Source organism: Cricetulus griseus, chromosome X (genome assembly GCF_003668045.3).
Source record: "Cricetulus griseus strain 17A/GY chromosome X, alternate assembly CriGri-PICRH-1.0, whole genome shotgun sequence".
Lineage (NCBI taxonomy): Eukaryota > Metazoa > Chordata > Mammalia > Rodentia > Cricetidae > Cricetulus > Cricetulus griseus.
Window position 1 is genome coordinate 116,269,767 of NC_048604.1, and position 25,862 is coordinate 116,295,628.

At 40.8% G+C, this 25,862-nt stretch overlaps 1 protein-coding gene across 1 annotated transcript in view; it reads left to right on the forward strand.

Annotated features, from left to right (window-relative positions):
• Positions 1-25,862, forward strand: part of Tspan7 (tetraspanin 7) — a 111,661-nt gene that overhangs the window by 71,337 nt on the left and 14,462 nt on the right. Inside the window, exons 2-3 of the mRNA XM_027433244.2 lie at positions 21,785-21,973; positions 24,597-24,671. Of these exons, the coding sequence (XP_027289045.1) occupies positions 21,785-21,973; positions 24,597-24,671 (264 nt within the window). The remainder of the gene's footprint in view (positions 1-21,784; positions 21,974-24,596; positions 24,672-25,862) is intronic.

The following is a 25,862-nucleotide window of genomic DNA, read 5'->3' on the forward strand; positions in this document are numbered from 1 at the left end:
TTGTCTGGCTCTCATCACATACTTGGAGCCACTAGAGAGGCTCCGATGCCTATGGCAAATCTATTGAATGGTGCCAGTAAGAATTTGCCATTCTTACCATGGAAGGCATTGTGTGGCCAGATCTGTGAAGGGGAGAGTAGGAGCAACCCTAAACTCTGTCTTCTTCCTCACCAACCTTCCAATTCAGGAAAATATTGCAGCCTTTAACCTTCCTTCCATTGTTTTCTTTTTCTTCTTTGAAGTAGCCTCTCCATAAGTAGCCCAGGATAGCCTGGAGCTCTGACTAGCTTGGATTTGGGGATCTATCTCCTTCAGCCTCCCTAGTGTTTCAGGATCAGATATTTGACTACACATGGCTCTTCATGTTTTTCTTAAGTGGACTTGTATTGACTTACTTTCTTTGCCTCTGGAATTACAGGTAGGCCCCCTATGGTCCAACCCCAGGTGCTATCTATGAGAAGGTTTATCAGACTTTGGGATTTCTAGCCATTGAAAACTGAAATACATAGGGTAGAAAATGCGTATGTGTTCATAGTGAAGCTAAGTAAGAAGCCCTCAGTACGTGTGTGTGTGTGTGTGTGTGTGTGTGTGTGTGTGTGTGTGTGTGTGTGTGTGTAAGGCTTTATAATTTTTTGGTTTTTTTTCAAGCCAGGTTCTCACACTGTAGCACAGGCTGGCCTGGAGTTGGCTAGTATCCCAGGCTCATCTGAAAACCCAGTGATCTTCCTGTATTAGCCTCGTGAATGTTTGGATCACAGACACATGTCAACATACCCAGATAAAGCTTATTTTTTAGGTGGTTCACAGTCAAGTCTGAAAAACCTGACTTCGAGGGCCCTGTCTCTTCCTTCTTCTCAAACTATCTTTCTTCACCTAGCAATTTGTTTTTGCAGTTGGTCCAGATCTTGATCTTCAAAGTGTCACTTATGTGGAACCTTCTTTAATTATCTTTAATTACCTGGGCTAGCACCCAGATGATAAACCATCACAAACAGATGAAATTTTGGCCACTCTGCATTTTATAAGGCGACGAGTACATACATTGACTTAAGGGATTTTTGAGTTAAGACAAATTGGTTTTATATTAATACTTGGCTACTGAGAATACTCAGTGAACCCCTGGTAAACATATTTTTTGTCATTTTTAGCTTCTGTCTAGGATACAAGTGTTGAAAGCCAGGGCCTTGCTGGGAAGGGACTCGGTGCCTTTTGTTTTCATGGTTTACTAGATATGAGCTCCCTAGGGTACATGGAGAAATAGCTTCAGCTCTCTATAAACAACATCTGCAGTGGACTAATGGCATGGGTTAGAGAATATTGTAGCTAGCTTGTGTGTGTGTGTGTGTGTGTGTGTGTGTGTGTGTGTGTGTGTGTATGTAATCATGTGGGATCTGGTTATTTGTGCACATACATGTGGATGCTAGAGGCTGGTGTTAGAATATCTTCCTTAATCCCTTCTCCACCTTCTTTTTCTGAAACAGGATCTCTCACTGAATGTGGAGCTCATGGCTTTTGCTAGACTGTCTGGTCATTGTGTCCATGGGATCTACCTGTCTCCATCCTCCAGAACTAAGGTTATGGGTGCACACTGCCCTGCTTAGCTTTTATATGGGTGTTCATGATTTGGGTGCTCATGAGCTATAGATTATTTTTAATAGGCACATTAAGTGAGGAAGGTTTTGCCCAAGTTCACATGTGAGGGATTGATGGGAGATGGACTTTGCAGCTCCCAATACTTGGTCTTTCTCTGAGGGAATTTGTTTGTAAATTTTTCACCTTGGAGACTAGTGTACAACCTCACAGTGGGAGGCCTCAGATGTTTCTGTAGTGACTGATGCTTACTGAGTGCAATACCCCAAGTATTTCTTCCCTCTGCCATTCCGAAGAAAGGCTGGAGACTTCTGCAAGTGAAAGTTTGTCCTTTCTGATGTTTGTTTGTAGTTGAGGAACAAAGAAAATTTTGTGACATGAGTATGAGTAATGCCAGCTCTCTTGCCAGTTAACTTGCTGAACCAAAATTCTCTCTTATCTTTACCTTCAAAGTGGTGTTACCAGAGCTAACTGAGGAAATGAGTCCAAAAGCCCCCTCCCGAAAGAAGCAGCTGTCCTCTGAACAGTCCATGCAGAAGTAGGACATTTATCATGTTTTCTGATGCTATAACCAGAAAAGGAAGAAACCATCCTTCCCTTCCATCCTTCATTTCTTTTATTTTTCCCTCTTACTTCACTGTTTGATCCTTTCTTTAAATTTCTTTCAGACTTCCTCAAACTCCTATGAACAGCAAGTTTTGAAATTTGCTAAAATTCAGGATGCCCTCCCATGTTGCCCCCAACAAAGCAAGTAGCCTCTTCATTTTACAGATTGAAGGTTGAATCATCAATATTAGCCAGGATCACAGCAAGGAAGTGGCCAAGGTCAGATGAAAAGGGAAACCATAGACAGGAGCCAAAAAAAAAAAAGAAAAAAATGCCTTTCTCTGTGACCTTTTCCTCTACAAGAGGAAGTTCTCGTCATCTCATCTCCACATTGGGAACTGTCTCCACTGTTCAGCCTCATGCTGCATTGTCAGCTTCGTTTCCATTACCAACTGTGAGCTAGTGACCTCTCTTGGGTAGGAAAAGGTCTCCTTTTCTCATTGTCATTGAAAAAAACCTTTTTTTCAAACAGTATATTCTGATCACTGTTTCTTCTTTCCCAACTCCTCCCCATCTCCCAAACCACTCAAATCTATGCCCTTTCTTGCCTCCACCCCCGACACAGAGGCAAACAAACAAAAATTTTAAAAAACAAAGAAAAAACCACACACTGTAAAAACACAAAATTAGAAAACATAATATACAAACAAAAGACCACTTTTATCCTAGATACTTGTGTTTTCTTGGAAGTCATTAGCAGTTTCTTGTGTTCTGTTTATGGGTGTGGATGTATTTTGAGAGCCAATCTGCAGTTTATGTGTAACTCTCATTTGTGATCCCCTACATTAAAAGGTACACATGTCTAGTTTGCAAATGCCATTATGTAAGACAGCTATGGCAAGGGTGTGTCAAGACTAAGTGTAGCATTCGTGGTGACTATAATTAACTGGGAAACTCATGGCAAGGTAAATACCATCCCATCTTCCTATGGGTATTCATAAAATAATTGAGTTCTCACTGTGCTCAATACTGTGATGGAGACTGGTGGGAAGTTATTTCTACCTGCCACATTGTAATTTCTAGGCCACAAAGAGAAGAGGTGCAGAATGACATGATGGGCTGGGGATATTTGGATATTTTTGTGATATCGGATTTGAGCGCAGGACATTTAAATCCTGTGGAAAAAGTGACCATGGTTAGACTTTCAAAGATTAGTAGAATAAATACTATTTCAGAATAGGGATACTATATAAAAATCATATCATCAAATAATTATAAAAGAGTTTTTCCATACAACAAAAAAAGGTCAAGAAGGGTTAAATGTTTCTGCAGTCTTTGGTTGTTGAGACTCAAAGAAAATATTTAATACTGCAGCATGATATTTGGCCTGTAACAAACTAGAACTTCCTCTGTTCTGCTAAGGAAAGCAAAATTGCTGCTTAGGAAGCTAGATATGAGAGGAAATGTATTGTTTATAAGGGGACAAAGACATAATTAAGATATTTAAAGCAATTTGGGAATGCATACCCATTTTCCTATGGTGGTAATGAATGAGAGATGGTAGGAATGAAAGACTCGGGGCCGTGTGTATTTTGTACAACTGCTCTACCACTGACTGACATTCTCTAAGGATGCTGTCTTTGCTATAAAAGACCAATAGGTAACTCTGGGGTTAATGAGAGCCTGTCAGTAGGTGCCTATGCTTCTTTGGCTCTGATGTGGTAAGTGTTGCTCTCAGAATGGGACAGTTGTTTCTATAGGTGTGAAAATTTAGCAGAGCCCAACTCCCACCCCTCAAGCCACACACTTTCAAGACTCTGTTGCCCTCTGTAAACTATGCTTCAGAGAGAGGGTTTAATTCCATAGAGTGAGCTATAGGCTAAAATTATTTCCAGCTGTCTGTTTGGAGGGACCTTTTTCTGGCAAGAGCTGATGCTTCTAACCTCGTGTTTAAGAAATACCAGCACTGTTGTTCTTATGGTATTTCCTGCTATTAATTCTTATCTCAAACTCAAAAAGTTGGTGTGACCACCAAATAGTGAATAAGAATAAGAGAAGGCACACTACTATGAAAATAAATCTTAAAGCAACATACTCTAGTTTGTTTTTCAACTATTTCATATATCCTTTTGATTTCTATTTTTGCATTTCCTTAATAAAGTGAATCTCAGATTATTTTCACAATATTATGACTCATAATTATAAATATTCTGTTATTATATATAAATATTATATTTATATAATTATAAATATATTATATGAAAATATTACTACAAACAGTCCTGATAACTCTGTCCAGGCAACCCAGAGTCTTTACAGCACAAGGTACCTGGAAACTCAAAAGCAACATTTTGATGGCATGTATACAGATTCATGAAGGTCTTGGGTTCTAATTTTGGCGATGTCTCTAACTTACTGTGTGTTCTTGTGCAAGTACTTTGCTTTGGACCCCAATCTTCTCATCTGTGAAATTGTAAGGATTCATCTTGATGTTGATGTTGACAAAAACAGTGACTGACATTAGTCAGAAGCTTCCGGTGCATGAAGTATTATTTTGAGTAGTTGAGATGCATCAATTCATTTGATACTCCCACTGACACTACCAGGTAGATCCTAAGGTTAGCCTGCAGATGAAAATGCTGACAAACTCCATTCCCTTTCTACAAGCTCATTTTTAAGACATCTAATGCTCACTGATTAAAAATAAGTGGTAGCAAGCTTTCTCTGGGATAGTGAGTTAGAAATGGCTGTGCAGAAAATGGGGCCCTCGGTATTCTCTAGCTGCAAAACAGGAAAGCTTATTTTCCCTGAAATCTAAAGCAGACCTCTGGATTCATAACTCTCTGGGTACCTAACTGAATAAAGACTGTTCTCAAGAAGCAATAAAAATATAAAGGGATTTGAGATAGTACAGATTCTCAGTAATAGGCATAGCTATGGAAATACTCAGACCTGCTCAATAATGTCAACAGGATAACAGTAATATGACAACAGGAAAGACACAGCTTCCATTTAAAATTTCCTGCTTCCCAAGCCTGGGTACCTGCTGAGTTGGTCAGCAGTTCTGTCTTGCTCAGCACTCATGGGAAATAGAAAGTCCAGCTAGTTTGCACATGTGAAATTTGAACTAACAGGGCTATGGGTTTTTTCTAGGTTGGTTTTGGTGTCAGCCTAACTTATATTTAAGTTGGTATACTTCCTGCCAATCCCTGGTAATGTGTTACTGACCTGGAAAATTCCTGACTTCTGTTGGCCAAACAGATTTCAGATTCTGTTTTTCATTAGTAACAGTTGGTATGCTTTCTAACAAAGCCTGTAAAAACAATGAAGCATTGGGGGAAAGGCACCTCACAGTGGATGCAGAGGCAATGACACTGAGCTTCTGCTGTTGTCCCTTTTGTATTGCACATTTGCCCAAGGAAGTAAAAGCTACATGCTTGTGTGGCAAGTGGGATGTGGCAATGCCTTCATTTAACATATTGTATGGAAGCTTGCCTCACATACATAATATGTATAGCTTTGGGGTCTTAGAATGAATGGTGGTTAGTTTGGGCTTTCCTTGGTGACAGTGTAATCAAACAGAAAGATGGAGAGGGATGAATAGCCATGAAAGCAGGAGATGTCCGAAAGCTCGGGTGGATATTCCTTGTGTCGTTTCCTGGAAAAGCTTCTGAAGTTCTAAACATCAAGGGGGGCTGGAGCCATGATGAGTTTGCCAAAAGGAGAAGTCTGAAACTTAGAATCTCTAGTTGTTTCTAGGTTGAAGGGCATGCTGTATGATTTAGATGCTCTAAATGTGTGCATTTGCATGGGGTGAATTTATTTTGAATTTCAAATTTTGCATTGAGGTGATGGGATTTGGAAGTGTGGCACAGCTTTTCAAAATCAGCTTTTAAGAGAGAAAACAAGAGCTGAAGTAGCTTTATCGCCTTTTCCATTGACTTCTGGGATTTTTGTGTCTTCAGGCTGCCAGATATTGGTGGCCACAGGAGAGCAGCTTGTTTTCTCCATTCCCAGTCCCTCACTGAGCTCAGTGCTCAAATTCCCTAGTGTTCTACTTATGAACAACAGTGCTCACAAGCCTCTTTGAGGTAACTCAACCTTAAAGGCACCTGTGGTGCTGTGAGAACAGGGCTGCATTACAGGAGAAGGCCCACATCACAGTTGAGAGGGCTTCACCCTGCCTATACATATGCTTGTTATGACACTTGGTAGCAAATGTATCCATTTAAAAACTATGCCTTTCTATTGTGCTCACTACATTTCTAAAAGTTGGTTTTGCTAACTGCATTGCTTTAGTGAAGCTCTGCAAATGATTCCCCTACTTGGGTTAAAGGGGAAGAGCCTATATTGCCCTGAGTTTTACTGAAATCCTTTTGTTCTGTGGTATCAAGTTTCATGCCAGAGAACTGTCTTCTTAACACACATACTAGAAGGTACCAAAATTATTACAAAACAGAAGTTTATTGAGTGTATACTATATGGAAACCACCATGCTACATGCTCCTGGAAGTATAAAATGATTCGGCCTGTCAAGAGGACCAGATTGACATTCAAGAAGATATAACAAGTTGAAACTATAGTCCACGGAGAAACATAGTTGTGGTATTAATTGAATAGGATTTATTTTAACCCATTGATTATCAGCTTTTAATATTGTAGTTTGATTACTGGATAGCCTGTGGTACTCGGTGTTAGACCCAATGGAATGCAGTAGTTTGTAGACTTAATCCATGTATGTTTAGGTAATGGTGATGTTAATAAACTTATTGCTCCAGGGACCTAACAACTTTGAGGCAGATCAGTGGAAATCAGATATGCAAAATACAGTGAGTTAAAGCAAGTAAGCAAACTGAATTTATAAATATTCCCAGCCTAGTGTAGTCCAAAGGACTTGGCCTAAGAGTCAGAGTATTACCTTTTTATTCTTGGTCCCTTAGAGACTGTGGGACTTGGGATAGCATTTTGTTTTCTCTGAGCTTGCTTCCTCATCTGATAACCAGGCATGCTAATTATGTGGGCTTCGTGGATGGCTGCTGTGGGAAGTGGAATTTTGTGAGTGAAAATACTGTACAAATTGTAGAGCACCTTGCAAATGCTACAGGATAGTTTATATTGTCAAGATCCATTTTCTTTCTCCTGCTGTCAGTGACCATGTGTTAACGTTTCTGCACTCATTCTTTCTGCTTGTATCATGAGTCCTTCCTCACAACCCTGATTGAATACATGCAGACTCTCTGCTTCATCATAATATCATGAACAATACAGTATAAAAGCTATTTACACCGCATTTGCTTTACATTAACTAGCACAAATAATCTATGGCTGTTTCAAGGTATTCAGGACAAGGTGTGGTTTCTTATATAAGAAACTGGAACTTAGGAAACTTTTGGTTTACACTGAGGTTCTAAGAACCAAGTCCCTGAGTAACAAATGTTATCTGCTTGGTAGGTAGACCTTTTGACTTCCCAAATGAATACTATAGCAAATTGTGCAATGTGGCATCTTTGTATATTCTATATTCTTTGCATATGTGTGTGTTTGTGTGTGTGTGTTTATTTTGCTGACATGTAGGTCTATGAACCATGTTGAGTGCCAGTTACCAATAGAGACCAGACAAGGGTGTCAGCTTCCGTGAAACTGGAGTTACAGGTTATTGTGTGTCACCTGACATGGGTTCTAGGAACAGAACCCAGATCCTCTGCAAGAATAGCAAGCACTTTTTACTCTTGAGACATGTCTTCAGCCCCTACACTATATTTCTGTCTCTCTTATCAGCCAAGACCTTGTTCTCATGTGCTCCAGTAATGGCAGCAGCTGTGGGCTGAACTTGCAAGTTAGAAATGGGTGGTATCTAACCAGATGTGAGAGTGTTGCTGTGAGTTAAAGGATGTCCTTAGAATCCCACCATTGCCATTGGATCATTTAAGAGAGATGTTCTTTAAACGGTACATAGTATATGGTGAGTTTGGCAACAGATCATTTATTTTAACATGTCTTGATTTATTTGTGATCATTTGGCATGGAGCCATGCTTTGGACAAGGCTGAGTGAAGGGAGTTTTTTAGAGTTGCCTTGCTGCATCTTCCCTCACTCAGTCTGGTTAACAAGCCAGGGCTCCCACTCTTGAAGACTGGTCCTAGATACCTGATTGGGGGTTCCCTAGAGTCTCTTCTGATCAAAGGCTTCTGCCAGTAATTGATCTGACACTGGAATTTTCTCATTCTACATAGACTATAGACTGTTTCACATCAAGCTGAACACCTACCTGTACTCTGTTCCAGGAGGAAAATCACATATAACAGGCATTCCTGAGTTGCTTTGATCACTGTTTTCCCAGCACTTACAGATATGATGGTGCCTTGGGACTAGGCTCTTCCTGTGGCACCAAAGAGGTCACCTGACTTGAGATCCCTCATAGTTTCTCTTCCCTGGATTTGAAATTACTGTCTGAGGTCACTCATTGGTCTCTGTTGGATGTTTGGATTGGTAGGTGATCTAATCAGAAGCTTTGATACTGTATATGGAAAGATGATCTATGCATATAGGGAAGAAGGTGTCAGAAATATAAAAACAAGGACCATGCAAAAGGTGCTTATTGTGCAGGCGTTAAGACCCAAGTTCAAATCCCCAGATTCCATATAAAGGTGAAAAGAGAACTCCACGAAGTTGTCCTCTGATACACATCTGTACACATTACACACACACACACACACACACACACACACACACACACACAAGCATGCACGTGCACACACACACAAATAAATGAAACATAAAATGCGCATAGCCTAAACCCTTGCAGTAAGAGATAGTTCCTCTGGTTTGTCTCCCAAGTTACCAATTGCATTTACTTCCCCACCAGATAAGTGCTTGTGACCCCCTAGGAATCATTCCCTTTAGTCAAGGTAGCATATATGACTTCTATTTCTTAGGGCTTCGTGAATGAACAATGAAAGACAAGCTGTATTGGGAGAGTTAGTGAAAATAACAGCCATTGATCGCAGGGCCTCCTGGCCCACCATACCAGTGAGCAAGTACAGTCCTGTGACATAGTACCATGTGTACTACAACTTTGAAGGACTCTTGATTTTGAATATGAAAGTCTGGTAAGACCCACTGGTGTTCTTGTGGAAGCATGCACTTGGTTGTTAAATAATGTGCAATACAATTAGGTGCTTCTTTATACAGAGTGGTCAGCAAGGCCGTCTCTCCAGCTACCACCACTTTTTCAGGTCAGTCCAGTTTTCTAATATAAATTAGTCATAGCATTTGTTGGGGGAGAAGATGCTTATATCAGTAGCCTCGAGGTTGGGGACCTGATCACTAAGTTGTGCATTTCTGAACTACTAATTTGCCCAAGACCACTGTAGACATTGTATTTTTTAAGCAAAACATAAAACAAGTAGCAACAGCTTTAATACTCATACCACCCTTGACTATCATGTCTCTCTAGTACCCCCCCCCACACACACACACAGACACCACCTTTCAGGTCATATGACCCACTTATATTTCATCATGAGCCCTTTTAGCAACCTAGGAGACAATGTGGACATTTATTTTCCTGGGTAAAAGCTACTTGCAATAAAGGCCACTTGCTAATAGTGTTTCAATATCAAAGGCAGACACTGGATGTCACAAGATTGTGTGTGTGTGTGTGTGTGTGTGTGTGTGTGTGTGTGTGTGTGTGTGTTTATATTTAAGAATATAGTTCCAGAGAGATTCCTGTGTTCTTGAGGACAAGGTAACTGAGAATGCAAATAATATATTCATAGAGTTTCAGAATGCAAGGTGAAATTCCATACATGAGAAATATATAGAAAATCCTAAGCCCATTCAGAGGTTCAGAGGGGTTTATTGTCTTTGCATTTGTTGTCAGAAAAATCCTTCGTGGAACAGAGTTGACTTGTGTTTGAAGGGAAAAACAGAATGCATTCTGTAGGAGACAGCTTAGCATTTGTCTTACTGATCAGTAAAGGCTACAGCTGGTTTTGCTTTGTTGCCATCTAAAGAACTCTATAATCATTTTAAAGAAATGGCTCTCTAATGAAATAGACCATTATTCATAGGAGCCCTCTAATTCCAGTGTATATGATGGTTTTTTTTAAAAAAGGAATCTTTATATATATGTTAAAATTATGCAAGTTGCCTCTACAGCTTTTGAAAACTTACCTTTAACCTGCTTGACTGATTCTTAAAGTCACACATGATTTCTGCCTATAGCTGAGAAATGGGAAAGAGTGTATTTGCCTAGAGAAAATAGAGGTTTGAAGATAACAGGGCAAATGCTCCTTCAAGTGCAGAACACAGCTCATTTTAGTTGCAACCTCATTACACTGAGCAGGTATTTCTATTGCTCTTCATGCAACAGAAGTCTGTGGCCTATCATTTCCTTTGGGATTTCAAAGGAAATGAACCTTGGGGGCCTGAGCAAATGGTTTCAGTGGTTCTTACATTGCCATAGTTCCTGCTCATTCGTGTATGAAAATTGAGGGAGGAAATAATTGGGGAGAAATCATAAGGCTTCCTGGATGACAGAGAGGATGACAAGAGCTTCTGAGAATCAGTGCATTTCAGCCTGGACATTTTAGCTCTGTAGGCTCCGTGGAGATAGCAGAAAGCTGTTTACCTTCTGTTATAACACCTCTCAAGGCCAACACACTATTTGGGATAATGTCTATTATTTAAAAACTTTATATTGAGCCAAAAATCTGTTTTACTATAGCTTTCCCTAATACTGGCTTAAATATAGACTTTTGAATACTGGCATAGGAACACAGCAACCATTTATAGCACTATTCCCCCAAGAAAAGCAGTTGCATTTCCAAACAAGTCATGGATAAATAATATTCTGGAACACAACCCTGCTCATCCATTGAAGCATGCCCAATAGGGGAGAAATATCCAAGGAAAGGAGAAGGGACCAGATAAGTGCTCATAGAGTCAGTCTGTAGAGGTATGTCTCCCTACTCTATCTTTTTTCCGCAGTATTCACAGTTATAAACTGGCTTAGAAAATAGTTCAGAGGGCTGCCTTCCTCATAACTCACTGTCAGGAACACCTAGAAAAGTTTGAGAAAATAGGGCTTTCCTTTATGACTCTTATTTAGCTGTCAGAGAGTGGGTAACTGGGCAATATTGAATGAGGAGGAACTCGGCCCTCCACTCCTCCTGGGTTTTCTTACCTGGCTACAGCAGGCAGAGTATCATAATGGCTTAGAAAACTGCCTCCAGTTGGACAATGAACTTGACTCCAGGGTGTACCATTTATTTGCTCCATGACTTTGAGCAAGTTGTTGAACCTGATGCCTCGGGTTAGCATCTGTAAGACAGAGATTGAGAATACATGTGATGAAGCATAGCAGGAACACAGTTTGCTCAATAAATGCCATTTATCACACACATACTCCATGAACTGTTGTTTCTAGACTGTGTATGCTTAGTTGGGAAACAAATCAGATTCCACGCTAGGGCATAGGGAGAATAGATTTGATGCGACTCAACCCATTACGTTGGATGAGAACTTCCTTGAAAGTCAGGTGGTTCTGCAGATTCAGGGTTTTCTTTCTATTATTTCAGCTACTGTTCCTTCTTTTTCTTCTCAGGGCTCAAACCAGATACATTTTAGTTTGCCATGTTTCCCCTCAGAGTATGTTTGACAGAAAACAGTACTCATGACACTTTGGTTTTTGTTTATATGTCAAACTGGGCTGGAATCTTCAGATTGATTATTCCACAGGTTTGCATCTGCTCCTTGTAATGTTCAACATCTCTAGTTTATTCCCACATATACAAGAGTATATTCCTTGACCTAGCTCTTAAAGAATCGAACTATAATGTATTTTCATTTCTGGAGATGTACTTACTAACAGATTAGTGCCCATGCCTGCAGATCTTAATTTTTAGTGGTGTCAGTCAAGTTCTCAAGGTTCTTTCAAGATGGACCACACTGTCTTGTGAGTTCTTAATATAGAACTAAAGTAAAGGGATGGGAAGAAATTCCTAAAGACAGGCTAAAGAGTACATTAAGGATTGAGGGTCAGGAGTTTTTGTGTTCCTTTATTCCTATTAGTGATAAATAACCTAGGGCAAAATTTTTTTGGTTTGTCCAGCAGGTTGGCAAAAATTTTCAGCTCATCCAGCAGACTGGGTCATATGAAAGCCCTTAACATAATGCCCAGTACTGGGTCCTGATGGTACAATTTTTGAGAAAAGAGAAATCTCACTAGTATAAGCACTATCCATTCTCTAGGCTCCTGCCCATTAATTGCAGCCACTGTGGAAGATGAAAGATATTAGAGCTTCAAATTACTTTTCCATTAGTGGGAATTACCCATTCCCATGCTTTCTCATTTAGTCCCTCTTGTGGTTCAAAGCAGATATTTAAAAAGTCTTGTGCTGGATTGGAAGCAAAAGAACAGGTTTGATTTTTTATTATTTTTGTTGTTTTTATGTTAAAATAGATACATGGGTCATCTAAGAGTCAGGCCTCATATTTGGCTAGTGTAAACATAATTCATGGCCTAAGAACCTACTATTAATCATGTATTACAGCATTTAACAAACACGCTAAGCACTTAAATATAAACAGACATCTGACAGTCACAGAGAGTATGGGAACTGAATGCCTACTGTTTGGGTTCTTCTTCCAATTTCCATATGTATGTATACCATATATATTCAGAAAAAGTTTTATTTTGTGACTTAGAGATGATAATTCCATCAAAAAGCTATGCAACAAATCTCTCTTTTGGAAATAATGATACCCCGGAACAGCAATGTGTTTAATGACATAATCATGACATGCATGGTACTCTGTCACAGGTTATTGATTAGGTTCATATTTATAGATAACTGTTAGGATGAGTTAATTCAGGTATGTTCCCATCTGATACCTCCTGAGGATGCAGCCCATGAAGGGAGCATTGCTAAGATTTATCCTGTAGTTGTCCAATTCTCTTTATGGGCCCTGGAGGGACATTGCACTATAGGCACAGTGACTGGTTTTCAAATTGAAAATTTGGACTCATAACCAAACAAGCAGTGGTTTTGCTGAAAAGATATTAGGACAGAATGAATGGCATGTTGTCTTGGAAAATCAGACACAGGATGTGGCTGAGACACTAAGTGCTATAGAGAAGCAAAAGACTTCATTCTCCTTCACATGACCCTTAAAACCTTGATGTGTACACAGGAATAAAGAATGGGATGAACATGTGGTTGCAGACATTTTCAATGCACATTAATACCATTGTAGCTCTTGCTTATAGACGTATTTGATGTGAACTTTTTAAGAAGTCTCTTTCTTACTAATGTGGGATTTGAGCCATCATCTTCTCACAGGGCCAGTCCCATGAGGAATGGAATCCAGGGAAGTGGTTTCTCTCCCACAAGTCTTCCTTCAGTGGTGGTTGGCTCCCTGCCAATGTCACTAAGCGTTTTAGTCCTGCTGGCACTCATGTGGGTTCTTTGTGTGTTAAGCTGCACCAACAGATTTTAAAAACAAGTGATCAACTTAGTAGTTTCATGGGGGAGGTGTACCATAGAGGGAATTCCCCCAACATTAAGCTTCTGCCACTTTAACCACTACAGCTGGTCCTAGATTCTAAGTACATAAATCTCCTTGTAAGTGGCTTTGTTAGCTCCAATTCCTTGCTCACCTGTGTGATTTCTATTTACGTATCTGGGTCATCATGAAGCCAGAGGTGTGAGCTGATTCTGGATAGTCTTATGCTCATTTTTATACTTCTGGATGTTTCTGGACAGTTGAAGAAAAGCAATACACTCTCTATTAGAGCAGGTAAAAAACCTTTTCAACTTTTGCAAGTACTCACCAGTGCTTATTAATAAAAAAAAAAAGAATCATGGCATATAGCTCACAATGAGCTTCCTTGACACTCCTCCCTAGTGTTTCCAGTTAACCCCTTCAGGTTAAATACAGAGCTGGCTCAGTCCAGGCCCTTGTCAAATGCATTTAGCAATCCAAAAACCAGTTAATCTTGGCTGATTGGTCTTCCTTCCTTCCTTCCTTCCTTCCTTCCTTCCTTCCTTCCTTCCTTCCTTCCTTCTTCCCTTCCTTCCTCCTTTTACTAGAAATAGATTTTTCTCATATAATATACCCTGCTTATAATTCTCCCTCCCTTTATTCCTCCCAATTCCTCTCCATTATCCTTCCCATTCAGAATGACCCCCTTTCTGTCTCTCACTAGCAAACAATGAGGCTTATAAGGGATAATAATAAAAATAAGATAAAATAAAACTTAACACATCGGCATAGGACAAAACAAACAAGCAGATGAAAAAAGGCCCAAGAGAAGGCATAAGAATCAGAGACTCACTTGTTTGCACAGTCAGGAATCCCATAAAAATCACTAAATTGGAAGTCATAATAGATACACAAAGTACTTATATGGTAAAAGAGAGAAGAGAATACAAAATGAAGACAATAAGATAAAATTAAAACAAAGAAATCCCCACAATGACTTGATGAGCCAAAGAGTCTCCAAAGATGCCACTGGGTTTATTTTCTGTTGGCCATCTACTACTGGGCATACTGCCTACCTTTAAGAGTGGTTTCTTCTTCCAGTGAGACTCCCTTGGAGGAAAATAAATTTTCATTTGAAAGTGGGTATCAATAGGAAATTACTTCAGGGTTGGGGATGTGGGCATGTGTCTACTTTTTTCAGCTCTGCCACCCCATCTGGTGCAGACCTGTGCAGGTCCTGTGCATGCTCCCTCAGTCTCTGTGAGTTCACATGTGCTTTGAGGATTGGAGAAGGTCTAGTGATCTACTGGAGACAGGGATCAGAGAGGAAGGGGAGACCACAGCAGATGCTCTGCTGCAGAGCTGGGGATGAGACTGGTGGTTAGATTTGGAGGAGAGGGCTTAGATCTGCAGTTAGTGTACCTGCTTCCCAGGCTGAGGTGGCCTGAGGGTTCCCAGGGAATGCCTGCTGGAGTTCAGCGCTAAGATAAAGCAGTGAGTTGGGGGAATTCTTTGTGATCCACTGGAGGTGGAGTCAGGGAGGCCTCAGCAAGTGGTCTGGTACAGAGCTAGAGATAAGGCAGGGGATAGGATTTAGAGAAGTTAAGGAAGAAGTGAAGATCTGTAGCTAGCCTACCTGCTTCCGTAACTAGACTGGCCAATGGTTCCCAGAGAATGCCTGCTGGAGTTGGGGACTGGAATAAAACATTGGATGGCAGGGAAGGGAGTTTCAAGGGGAAGATCTGTGTGATTCATGGAAAATGGGGTGGGGAGAGTGGAAGATGTAGCAGGTGTTCTGCTACGGAGATGGAGATGAAACTAGGGGATTGGATTTGGAGGTGCTGAAGGAGAGGTGAAGATCTGTAATCAGTCTACCTGTTTCCTTGACTGGAGTGAAATCTTGGCCCCACGGGCACTTCAAAGAAGAGAAGAAACAAAAACAAAAGCAAAACAAACAAAACCCTCTAACACTATAAGGGGCCATGCAGATGTCACTGGGTCTGGATTTGTGACTTTATAGATGGCAAGCTAAGGCACATATGTGCATCCTGACTGATGCAAGCTGATGGCTACAACTTAAAAAGATAATTGGAAAAAGGAGTACAGTTTGCTAGTCTTACAACATGCCCGGAGCCATTTCCTGTGAAATGATCACCTGCTTCACGAAGCACATGAAAAGTCTGCTGGACGCACAGCCAGAGCTGAATTTCGAACTCTTTGTAGTGTCTTTCAAAGATCTTTCTTATCTTCAAAAGGATCTATAACCTGTTAAGAAATCTGCACTATAGAAGTTGGCTATATGGTCACTCATAAAATCAAAATAGTAGTTAGAAATTGTGACAAATTATTATATTTTTCTGGAAATCTGAAGTCTATTGAATTAGTATAGGATGAAGTGATATTTCCATGCAAAATATAGTCTTAGTGGGCTGTGGTGCCCCCCATAGGCTCATATGTATAAATAATTGGTCCCCATTTGGTAGAACCGTTTAGGAAGGATTAGGAAGGTGTGGCCTCATTGGCAGAGGTTTCAAAAGCCCATTCCTTTCCCAGTTAGTCTGCTCTCTCTCTCTCTCTCTCTCTCTCTCTCTCTCTCTCTCTCTCTCTCTCTCTGTGTGTGTGTGTGTGTGTGTGTGTGTGTGTGTGTGTGTAGGTGTAGGTGTGTGGGTGTGGGTGTGTAGGTGTGTGGGTGTGGGTGTGTGTCTGCCTGCTGCCATGTTACCCACCATGATGGTCATGGACTCTAACCCTCTAGATCTGCAAGCTTCCAATAAACTTTCTTCAGTAAGTTGCCTTGGTCACAGTGCCTCTTCACAGCAATAAAAGAAATGTAAGGAAGATACAGGCTTTTCAGAATGTGTAAAGAAAGAGTACCGCAGCTGCTATTGAACATTCCTGGAGTCAGAAAACTATGCTTGAAGGTGAGGGTTAATGATTTCACTAGACCCAAGATAAATGATAAATGGGTGTTTATTGGGGAACAACTTAGACAGATAATAATAAAGAACCACCACAATGTTTCTCTGACCTTCCATTCAGATCTGCTGACCCAAGAGAAAGAGCCTGCGTGAGAGAGACCATACCTCATGCTTTCCTCTTTCCACCTCCGTCCACCTGAAGCCATGCCCAAAGGGGTGTGGCCACCATTATAGGTTTACAGACAAGACGCCACTACAATTCCTCTTTTAGTCTAAAGAAGGTTTTAAGCCTGATGAAAAAACTATATACAATGATAACAAATGTCAAAGTATATTCCAGTAAAGGTAAACATACATAAATTAAAACCTACTACCAGTGAGAGCAACATTGAGCAATAGATACATACTACATATGCTGGTATTTTGTTTCCAAAATGCATTTAAAGCAGGAGTGATCCCTCTCTTCAATAGCTTCTTCTCATATTGAGAGCCCCCTTTATAGGCATGGCATTTGGTTCTGTATCCTCTCACCATTTCCATCTTCCAGCATTATTTTCTAACACTCTACACCATGACCTTCTTTCCACTCTCCTCTTCTGTTTCCAGACAACATGATTCCCCCAGACCTGCAACCATTACTGACTCATGAGCTCAAGCCCCATACTTGCAACTGTCTTCTGAACATGGTACATATATGGCCTTTGGTCCTATCAAGCCACACAGAAAACAGCCTGGACCACATGAGCTCTGGAGCTCTGACTGGTCCTCTAATTCAGTTTGAACAAAGCAGCAATTAAGGTGGTCTCTTTTCTCAGGTCTCACCTTCCCTGCTCCTTTATAATGATAAAGTATCAGCCATGCAATATGTGCTGCCTTCCACATTTGTGCTGTTACATGCACATGCATGCAAGCACATGGATGCATGGCTGTGCATACACACTTACATGTTCACACACATACCTGTGCATGCATAAGGTAAAGCTGAAGAATTGAATTGGCAAAATTAACTTACTCGGGAAGAAGGAGTTTGTAGTAGTGTCTTATTGCTATTGAGATAACAGCTATCTTTATGTTAAAAGGAAAGCTGTGGTTATGCCAAGAAACATATGGCTGTTGGGATAGCAGTATGTATGTAATTCAGTGGGTATTCATTTTCCTCCCTTCTCTGATCTGAGAGCTTGATGGCTCACAGAAAGGTGCCCAAACAGAGCTTTACATTGAGAAATGGACTGACTGGCTTATCCTGTGGCTAATGGTTTGTCCAGCACAAAGACAACCATGTAAACTTTCTTTTGTTTATTTTCCCCAAACCACACATATAAATTTATTGCAGTTAGTAAGCACCTTAAGTTTGAGACTCAGCTTTCTCAAATCGGAATATTAGAACCATGTCGCTGGAAAATCAGATCTGTTTACCTCCTGGTCTTCCTGGGGAGGGAACTGAGACCCAGAAAGCCTTGGTGATTTGGTCAAAGTCACAGAATTTCCTAGAGTATTGCAAGCCCTTGTCTCCTGACCCCCTAGACATATACTAGAATATACCCCCTTTTAAATACACTGAGTCCCTTTTTGTTGCCTATCCTTGAGTGGATTCCCAAGCCACTAGAAACCTCTATGTATTCTAATTCTTGGTCCACTTTAGTATACTAGGTATACAAATATATTACTGGTAAAAAAAAGGCAAAGTTGTAAATATAATGGGGATACTTCTCAAAGTTTAAAGAAAAGTCCTAAGATAATGGAGGCTTCTAATTTCTTTGCTAGCCTGGCTCCTTTCAATACCCACCACAGTCATGTCCCCAATGCTACAGAAAACATGCAAACACATTCACCTAAGTTCAAAAATACTTCCATGCCTTCTTTTCCTCTTAAAATCTGACATGTGAGGGAACTGTATTTTAAATATTGATAATTGCCATAGACTTTCTACATCTTGTATTTTTCCAAGTTACAGAGCCATGGGAGTGGAAGAAGGATAGTGTAGGGTACTTCTATGTGTAGTCACCAAGAACAAATTAACCTGTGACGTTCTGGGATGGTCGATTCATAGCTTTCACATGAAATGTGATCCAGCTGAGATTTCTGCCTGCTCTCCCTTTGGTGTTTCTTTTTATTAGTACTTAAATACAATGCCTTCGATCCCACACAGCATCTTAGGATGGGGCTCTTAGATGTAGCTTATACCCCTATAACTTAATTCCTTGTTACCCTTTTAAATGTTTCTCTTTTTTGGTTTTTCAAGACAGGGTTTCTCTGTGTAGCTTTGGAGGCTGTCCTGGCACTCTCTCTGGAGACCAGGCTGGCCTCAAACTCACAGAGATCCACCTGCCTCTGCCTCCCGAGTGCTGGGATTAAAGGCATGCACCACCAACGCCCAGCTTAAATGTTTCTTAACTGTTGATATGCTAAATAGGAACTCATGTCATTATTAGAGTGATTGGCCATGTTCATTCAGAGGGTGGAGCTCCCAAGCTAGGTGTTAGGGAATTAGAGTGAAGACTTGGGGTGTCTGCCCTTTCACACTCAAACCCGGCATAGCGTGTGTACAGCTATAGCAATCGGTCAGATCTGCGCTCTATGCACTGACAGAGTGGGAAGGTATCACATGACTCCAGACTCCTGAGAAAGATCAAGATGGTGCAGAATTGGCAAGGAGCCTGCCAGATCATACGACTTGGTATGACCTATAGGAACAAGGAGAATGACTTATGTCTGCTGCCTGCTTCTCAAATATCTAGTTTATGATGAAAATGAAGCCTAGCGAGTCTCTTCCAGGAGCCTTTGGGAATACTGTGGCATATGGCCAAACCTCTCCATGACTCTCTTTCATTATAATTTTAAAGTAACATATGCTATTTTTTAAGTCTGATCTAACGTTTCAGTTTTTTTTTCTCTCCTGTACTAGATATTGAACTAAGATTTTCATTCATGCTGGAATGTATGACTGAGCTAATACCCCCAGCACTGATACACCTTTTCTAATGCTACTAATATTGTTTTATTCAGCCTTGTTTCAGAATCTATATTAGTAGAAGCTAGTAGTATAACTTTGAGCTGTGCCCAGACTATACTGACACTTTCCCCTTAGCCTCCATCACAATCTCTCTCTCTCTCTCTCTCTCTCTCTCTCTCTCTCTCTCTCTCTCTCTCTCTGTGTGTGTGTGTGTGTGTGTGTGTGTGTGTGTGTGTGTGTGTGTGTGTTGCCTGTGGCTACCACTGCAGCCATCCAACACACATGTCAGTTGTCATATGTACCATGCTCAGGCCTTCTTTCCCTTGCTGTTGAAAATCCTAGAATTCAGTTACTGTGGAATTCTTTGTAGCTAATTGGCAAGTAGAAGATTGGTGGCAGGCATCTTATTTTCCCAGCGTGGTCTGTCTTTACCCCCAGTAACATAGGCATTTCTGGTGGGTAAAGACCATTTTTAGGTTTCTATTTGCCAGAGTGTGGCTAAGGAAACTGGCTGGAGAGATGGCTCCAGGACGAAGGAAAACTGTTCCGTGAAGGTGCTTTTTTAAAATGACCACCAGGTGTCAGCAGAGGACGTGAAACTCTTGGCAATATCTGCATTCTTGGTTTTAATTCACAGTACCATTCCCATTGGCATTCAGCCTCCGCTGTGCCCCCCCCCACTCAAAATTAGTGTCAAATGCTTTCTCCTCAAGTCTGCACCATATCTTTACTCTTTCCTCACACAATACGTAATTCTGTCATGCACACTGACATATAAAGTAGGCTACTGGTGCAAGACAAGGGAGTTATCACCATAACAAATCTCATATGCATTTTATCAAAGTTCAAGTGAAGCCTAATTATACAATGTGCAGTGTTAACACTGCTCTATGCCTTTTCTTGTTTCAAAAAGTCATGTATCGTGTGTGTGTGTGTGTGTGTGTGTGTGTGTGTGTGTGTGTGTGTGTGTGTTGCTGGTTTTCTCAAGTTTCTCATCTTGCCTCTTCTTTTGAGTAGACTGGCAGGAATCTGAGGTCTGAAATGGGAAACCTCTAGCTGTAAGGTGGGACCAAACTGGGGAAATACTTGGCCTCAGTTGCCAAAGTAGTAGTATTTGAAAACTGAAACTTTTGAATATGTCACAAAGCTATTAGTGAGTCGAAGAATATAGCAACTGTGGGGTAGTCAGGACACAAAGCAACTCATGGCTTCACCAGTCATAATTTCTGAAGCCTGGAACATACAGGGAATGGAAAGTAGGGCCAAACACACAGCCCTAAGCCTACTTCCATAGGTAAGGGCCTGATAAATGCAAAGGGAATGTTGGAAAGCTTTCAGTCGAAATGGTTGATGACATTTGACAAATCACATTCTAAACAATACCAAGAGATGGATATTCAGAGTCTTCCGTTGCTTTGTAATGAATAAAGTATTGTGAGGCGACACAGCAACAGGGATTCAAAACTATGTAGACTATTTTCTTTGTATAGATTTGATGCTCATGGACAAGGAGAATATCCTTGCTCATAAAATGTGGTAGCTCTACTACCACACCCCATTGAAGAAAGGAGCCAGCATTCTTTCTGGGAGCATGCCTAGCTCAGTGTCAGATGGGCGCACACTGGAGGAATGTCTCTCAGAAGTGTCTTCTTTAAACAGCTTTTTAAAATTGGCCTTTATTGACTTGATTTCCAATTAATATAAAAACTACATTCAGGATATGTAGGGGGCAGGTCTAATTACCCACCAATCAATGTGCCTTTACTCTGTGACAGTTTTGGCTAATGGTCTCTGACATTTTTTTGCTGTTCAGGGAATCTGTCAGCAAGTACATCTTGCTTCATGGAAGCTTGATTCTTGAACTATGGTCTCATTGCTCTATGTCTATGGTGGTTTGAATGAGAATGGCCCATGAATTTGGATGTTATATTTGTGTATAATTGTACTCCCTCTGTTGACAGAACTGGTTGGGAACAATTAGGAGGTATGGCCTTGTTGGGGGAAGTATGCCATTGGGGCCAGGCTTTGAGGTTTCAAAATCCCATGTCATTCTTAGTTCTCCCTCTTTGCCTGTGCTTATGGATCAGGATGTCAGCTCTCAGCTACCGTTGCAATACTGTCCCTCACTGCCCACTTCCATGCTTCCCACCATGATAATGATGCATCTGTAAGCCCCCAGTAGACTCTTCTATAAGTTGCCCTGATCATGGTCTCTCTTTCACAGCAATAGAAGAGTAACAAAGACACCTCTTTTGCCAATAGCTTCATGCTGTCTTCTCCTCCTTTTGCAGATCACTGGGGTGATCCTGTTGGCTGTTGGAGTCTGGGGAAAGCTTACTTTGGGCACCTATATCTCCCTGATTGCTGAGAACTCCACAAATGCTCCCTATGTGCTCATTGGAACCGGCACCACTATCGTGGTTTTTGGCCTCTTTGGATGCTTCGCTACATGCCGTGGTAGCCCATGGATGCTGAAACTGGTAAGTATGTCTCAGAATAATGTGCTTTCTCAGTTATTTTTGTAAGGCAATAAATCCACCTGATGGTTAAGTAGCCCTTCTTGAAGCCACACACACGAAAGAAGACTTCAATATTCATTGATTTTAATTTTACACCAGACTCTTAACTAATCCATCCTTCAACCCCAGACACAGCCTGGCACAATATACATAGTCCCAGCTTCCTGAGGTAGATTGGCAAAGCACTGGCCATCAATTCCAGTGATGATTAATGTCTTCTTGGCATGACTTGTGCTAGCGTTGAACTCTGGCTTGGAAATCTCCTCAGGCATTCGATGTGAGCAAGGGATCTTCCCAAGCACAAGCAGCCTTCCATGTCCAAGATCCCATTGGAGCAGGCCTCCCTACATCCTCGAGTCTTGTCAAGTGAAGATGCCTGTGTATGCATTTCTCTCTACTCACACTCTCTGGCCCATTGCTATGGGATTTGAACTAAGCTAGAAACTTACTCAGGTGCTGATGCAATGACAAGAATTGGCTGCCAAGGCCTGTACAATCATGTAGACAGAGCAGTGATGTATCCCCAGGTAAAGACAGACTGCTGAAAGACTCTTACTGTGCTGTTAGCAGTCATTAGAATCTTTTGATCCTCCTTAGCCTTAGCCTTAATAACTGAAAAATCACGAATGATAACAATTGGTCCAATATGGAGGCCCAAAAAGGATGTCTGAACACAGAGATAGATGTCCTTTCTCCCAGCTGCCTTCTGATAGTTATCTTCCCACAGAACTTTTGGGTAGATGGTAGGCTTTGTATGTGACTCTCCACAGAATAATGATACCTCTGATCAAAGTTTCTATGAGGTTTAGAGAGACATTATGTACCTAGGTCATCATAACCGCATGCTTTACATTTTATTGATTGTGCTGTTTGTTGAGAATTTTGTTAATACATACAAAAATAACTATTTTAATCCAGTACTTCCTTATTTTAAAGTATGTGTCACTAAGAATAATTATTATGATCCTATGCATATTTGTATACTTATAAGTCACATGTACAGATTATATGTAAGTTATATGGCCTTGTGTAGTCCATTCAGATCATTAATTAGGGTCATTACAAACATTCAGAACTGCTATATTTCATTTTGATAAGAGAAGAAGCAGGTCATAAGACATCTGACTTGTTGATAAGGAATTAATTCCTCTTCCTTTTGTCTGTTTTGCAAAGTCAGAATAGGGGGAAAGCCTTCATGATGCAGAGTGCTGTGTAACATCCTTGAACTCAGAGGTTTGCCTGAATGTGTACAGAGAGAGGGAGAAACAGACATAGACAAAGAGTGTGTGTGTTTCAAATTGGGAAGTGCAGGTAGAATAGATGAGAAAGACTTGGGATTATTATTATTAGTGTCTTATACTTGCTTTCTTAGAGGCTATACCATTCAACCCAGAGTCAAGCACCTGTTAAGGGTACAGTGTTCAAGGATAACTAAAATAGTGAAGAGGCACATCCCTCTATACACATTCTGGCCTTTGACAACAGATAAGAAGGTACACTTTCAAATTAAGTGGGTTTGTAGTCACTTACTATGATATGTACCCAATAAATTGGAGAAGTTTGCCTAAATTCAAAGTGTCAGGAACCTGGCCATGTTCATAGGTACAAATGGTTACTATATGTATACTACTTGCTGAAAGCAGAACCAGTACTAGCAAATGGAAATTGGAAGAAGGTAGAGGTATGGCCAGGGGCATAGAAGTTATTCCAGTAATTGGAGCAGTTACAAAATAGAACAGGCTGGGTTGGGGTGGCAGCTCAGTGGTATAGTACTGAGGTCCTAAGGTCCATGCAAAAAGAGCATAAAAAGGAAATAATGTTATCTGCATAGGTTGATTTTGCACTTGCTAGCTCACCATTAGGAAGAAGTTAGTTGAAAAGTGTCCCAAACAAGACAGAGTTATATTCTATGACCTGCAGAGCCAATATTTTGTTCTAGCATAAATATTTTCATATTAAAGGTAGGTAACACTTTGGAGTGGATGATCATTTCAGGTTTCTACTGATTAGTCTGAGCTGATAGGCACAGTGTCAGTGTCAGTTGAGCTCTCCTCAACATCCAAGCCCCAAAATGTTTGTGCATATTAAAAAGACAGTTTTCTATGTTGATACTCATGTGTGAAATTCCAAGAAAGCTATTTACATTTCTGAATTTTCGCTAGGGATAATAAGGAGTTGTCTAATTGCCCCTAGCAGAAAGATGCTCACCCTGAAAAAGCCCTCTTTTTAAGGTTTATTTTTTCTCTGTGTCTGTCTGTCTGTCTGTCTGTCTGTCTGTCTGTCTGTCTGTCTGTATGTATGTCTTTGTCTGTCTATGTCTCTGTCACTGTGTGAGGGGTGGGGTCTGTGTCTGTGTTTTCATATGCACATGTGAGTGCAATCCCACAGAGGCAAGAGGCATTGGATACCCTCGGAGCTAGAATTAGAGGCAGTTGTGAGTGACCTGACATTGATGCTATGAACTGAACTTGGGTCCTCTAAAAAGCAGCGTGTGCTCTTAACTGATGAACCATTTTTTTCAGCCCTTTTGAGCCCTCTTCTTAATCCTGCCTTGTGACTTTGTGCTTGCTTGCTTTGATTTTAGTATGCCATGTTCCTCTCCCTGGTGTTCCTGGCTGAGCTTGTAGCTGGCATTTCTGGATTTGTCTTTCGTCATGAGGTAAGTATACTGGTGGTGGACAACTCAGTTTAAGAGGCTTTGTGAAGAGGAGTTTTGAAAATGAATGGAATGTGTAAAGGGTGCATACAGGCTAGCCAGGAACTTCCCCTGAGCTTTTACACTCTTCATCGTGGATCCTCACTTGAGTGTTCTCTGCAGTGCTTTCATAAAATGATTACCCTCTCTGTTTTAAAGCAGGGACTTCCAATATGGATTTCATATTCCTTTGAAAGTAGCTATTTCCACAAAGCACACGTGTGAGTCTGTAAGATTTCTGACACTAGAGGCAAGCTGAGATAATCGTCTTGCTTATAAATCCATTATTATAGCACATAAAGACCAGGAACATGGTAGTAGACAGATGCTTAGTAACGGAAGAAATAACACCACATGGGTTGAATGCACTGAGCAATAGTGTGACTGAGTCTTAATGTCTAGCAGCATGTTTTCCTAGGCCCTGTTTTTGCATGCTGAGTTACATTTCCTGGGAACATGCCTTTTATATGCTCTGTTCCTTTCCCTATTGTCCTGATTTTGCCCTTGACTGTAGGTAGTATCCCAAATGCCAAAGCTAAGTTCCAGAATCTGTGATGCTGAATCTAGAGGTAGACTTCCCATTCTTACTATCAGATGAAGAGAAATGGGATGAAGTTGTGACCTCAAAAGCCCTGACAGATAGCCTACGTGCATGTGTAAAAACCAGAAGTCCTCTTCTCCCTTTCATCATAGTCTCTAGGGATTGCAATCTCATCTTGATCACAAATAAAGGTTGACTTTGGCTAAGTGTCGAAACTCATGGGGTAACAGTAGGTCACATCCGGTACCATTTACTTGGACTAATGTTGTAAAGAAGCCTGGATTGCCTACTGGGAAGCTGCAGTCTTGTTTCTTGAACATATGTCTTCAGGGTGATACACGGTCTATTCTGTATACAACTCCCCACCCTGAGAAACAACACAGGAGGAAAATGAGGTGACAGAGTTGGGTCTGGTAGCCACTTCCCCTTGTCCCATAGCTAGTGTCTATCTCTTATAACTATCCCATGGACATTACTTCCAGAAATTAGCAAGGAATATGCCTAATTGGGATAGTTAACATATTTAGCTTTAAGCTTGCCACCAGATAATTATTACCACTTGCTGTTTTCCTAATCCATAGGCATCTCATCAATCAGGTTAGTTTTACCATAAG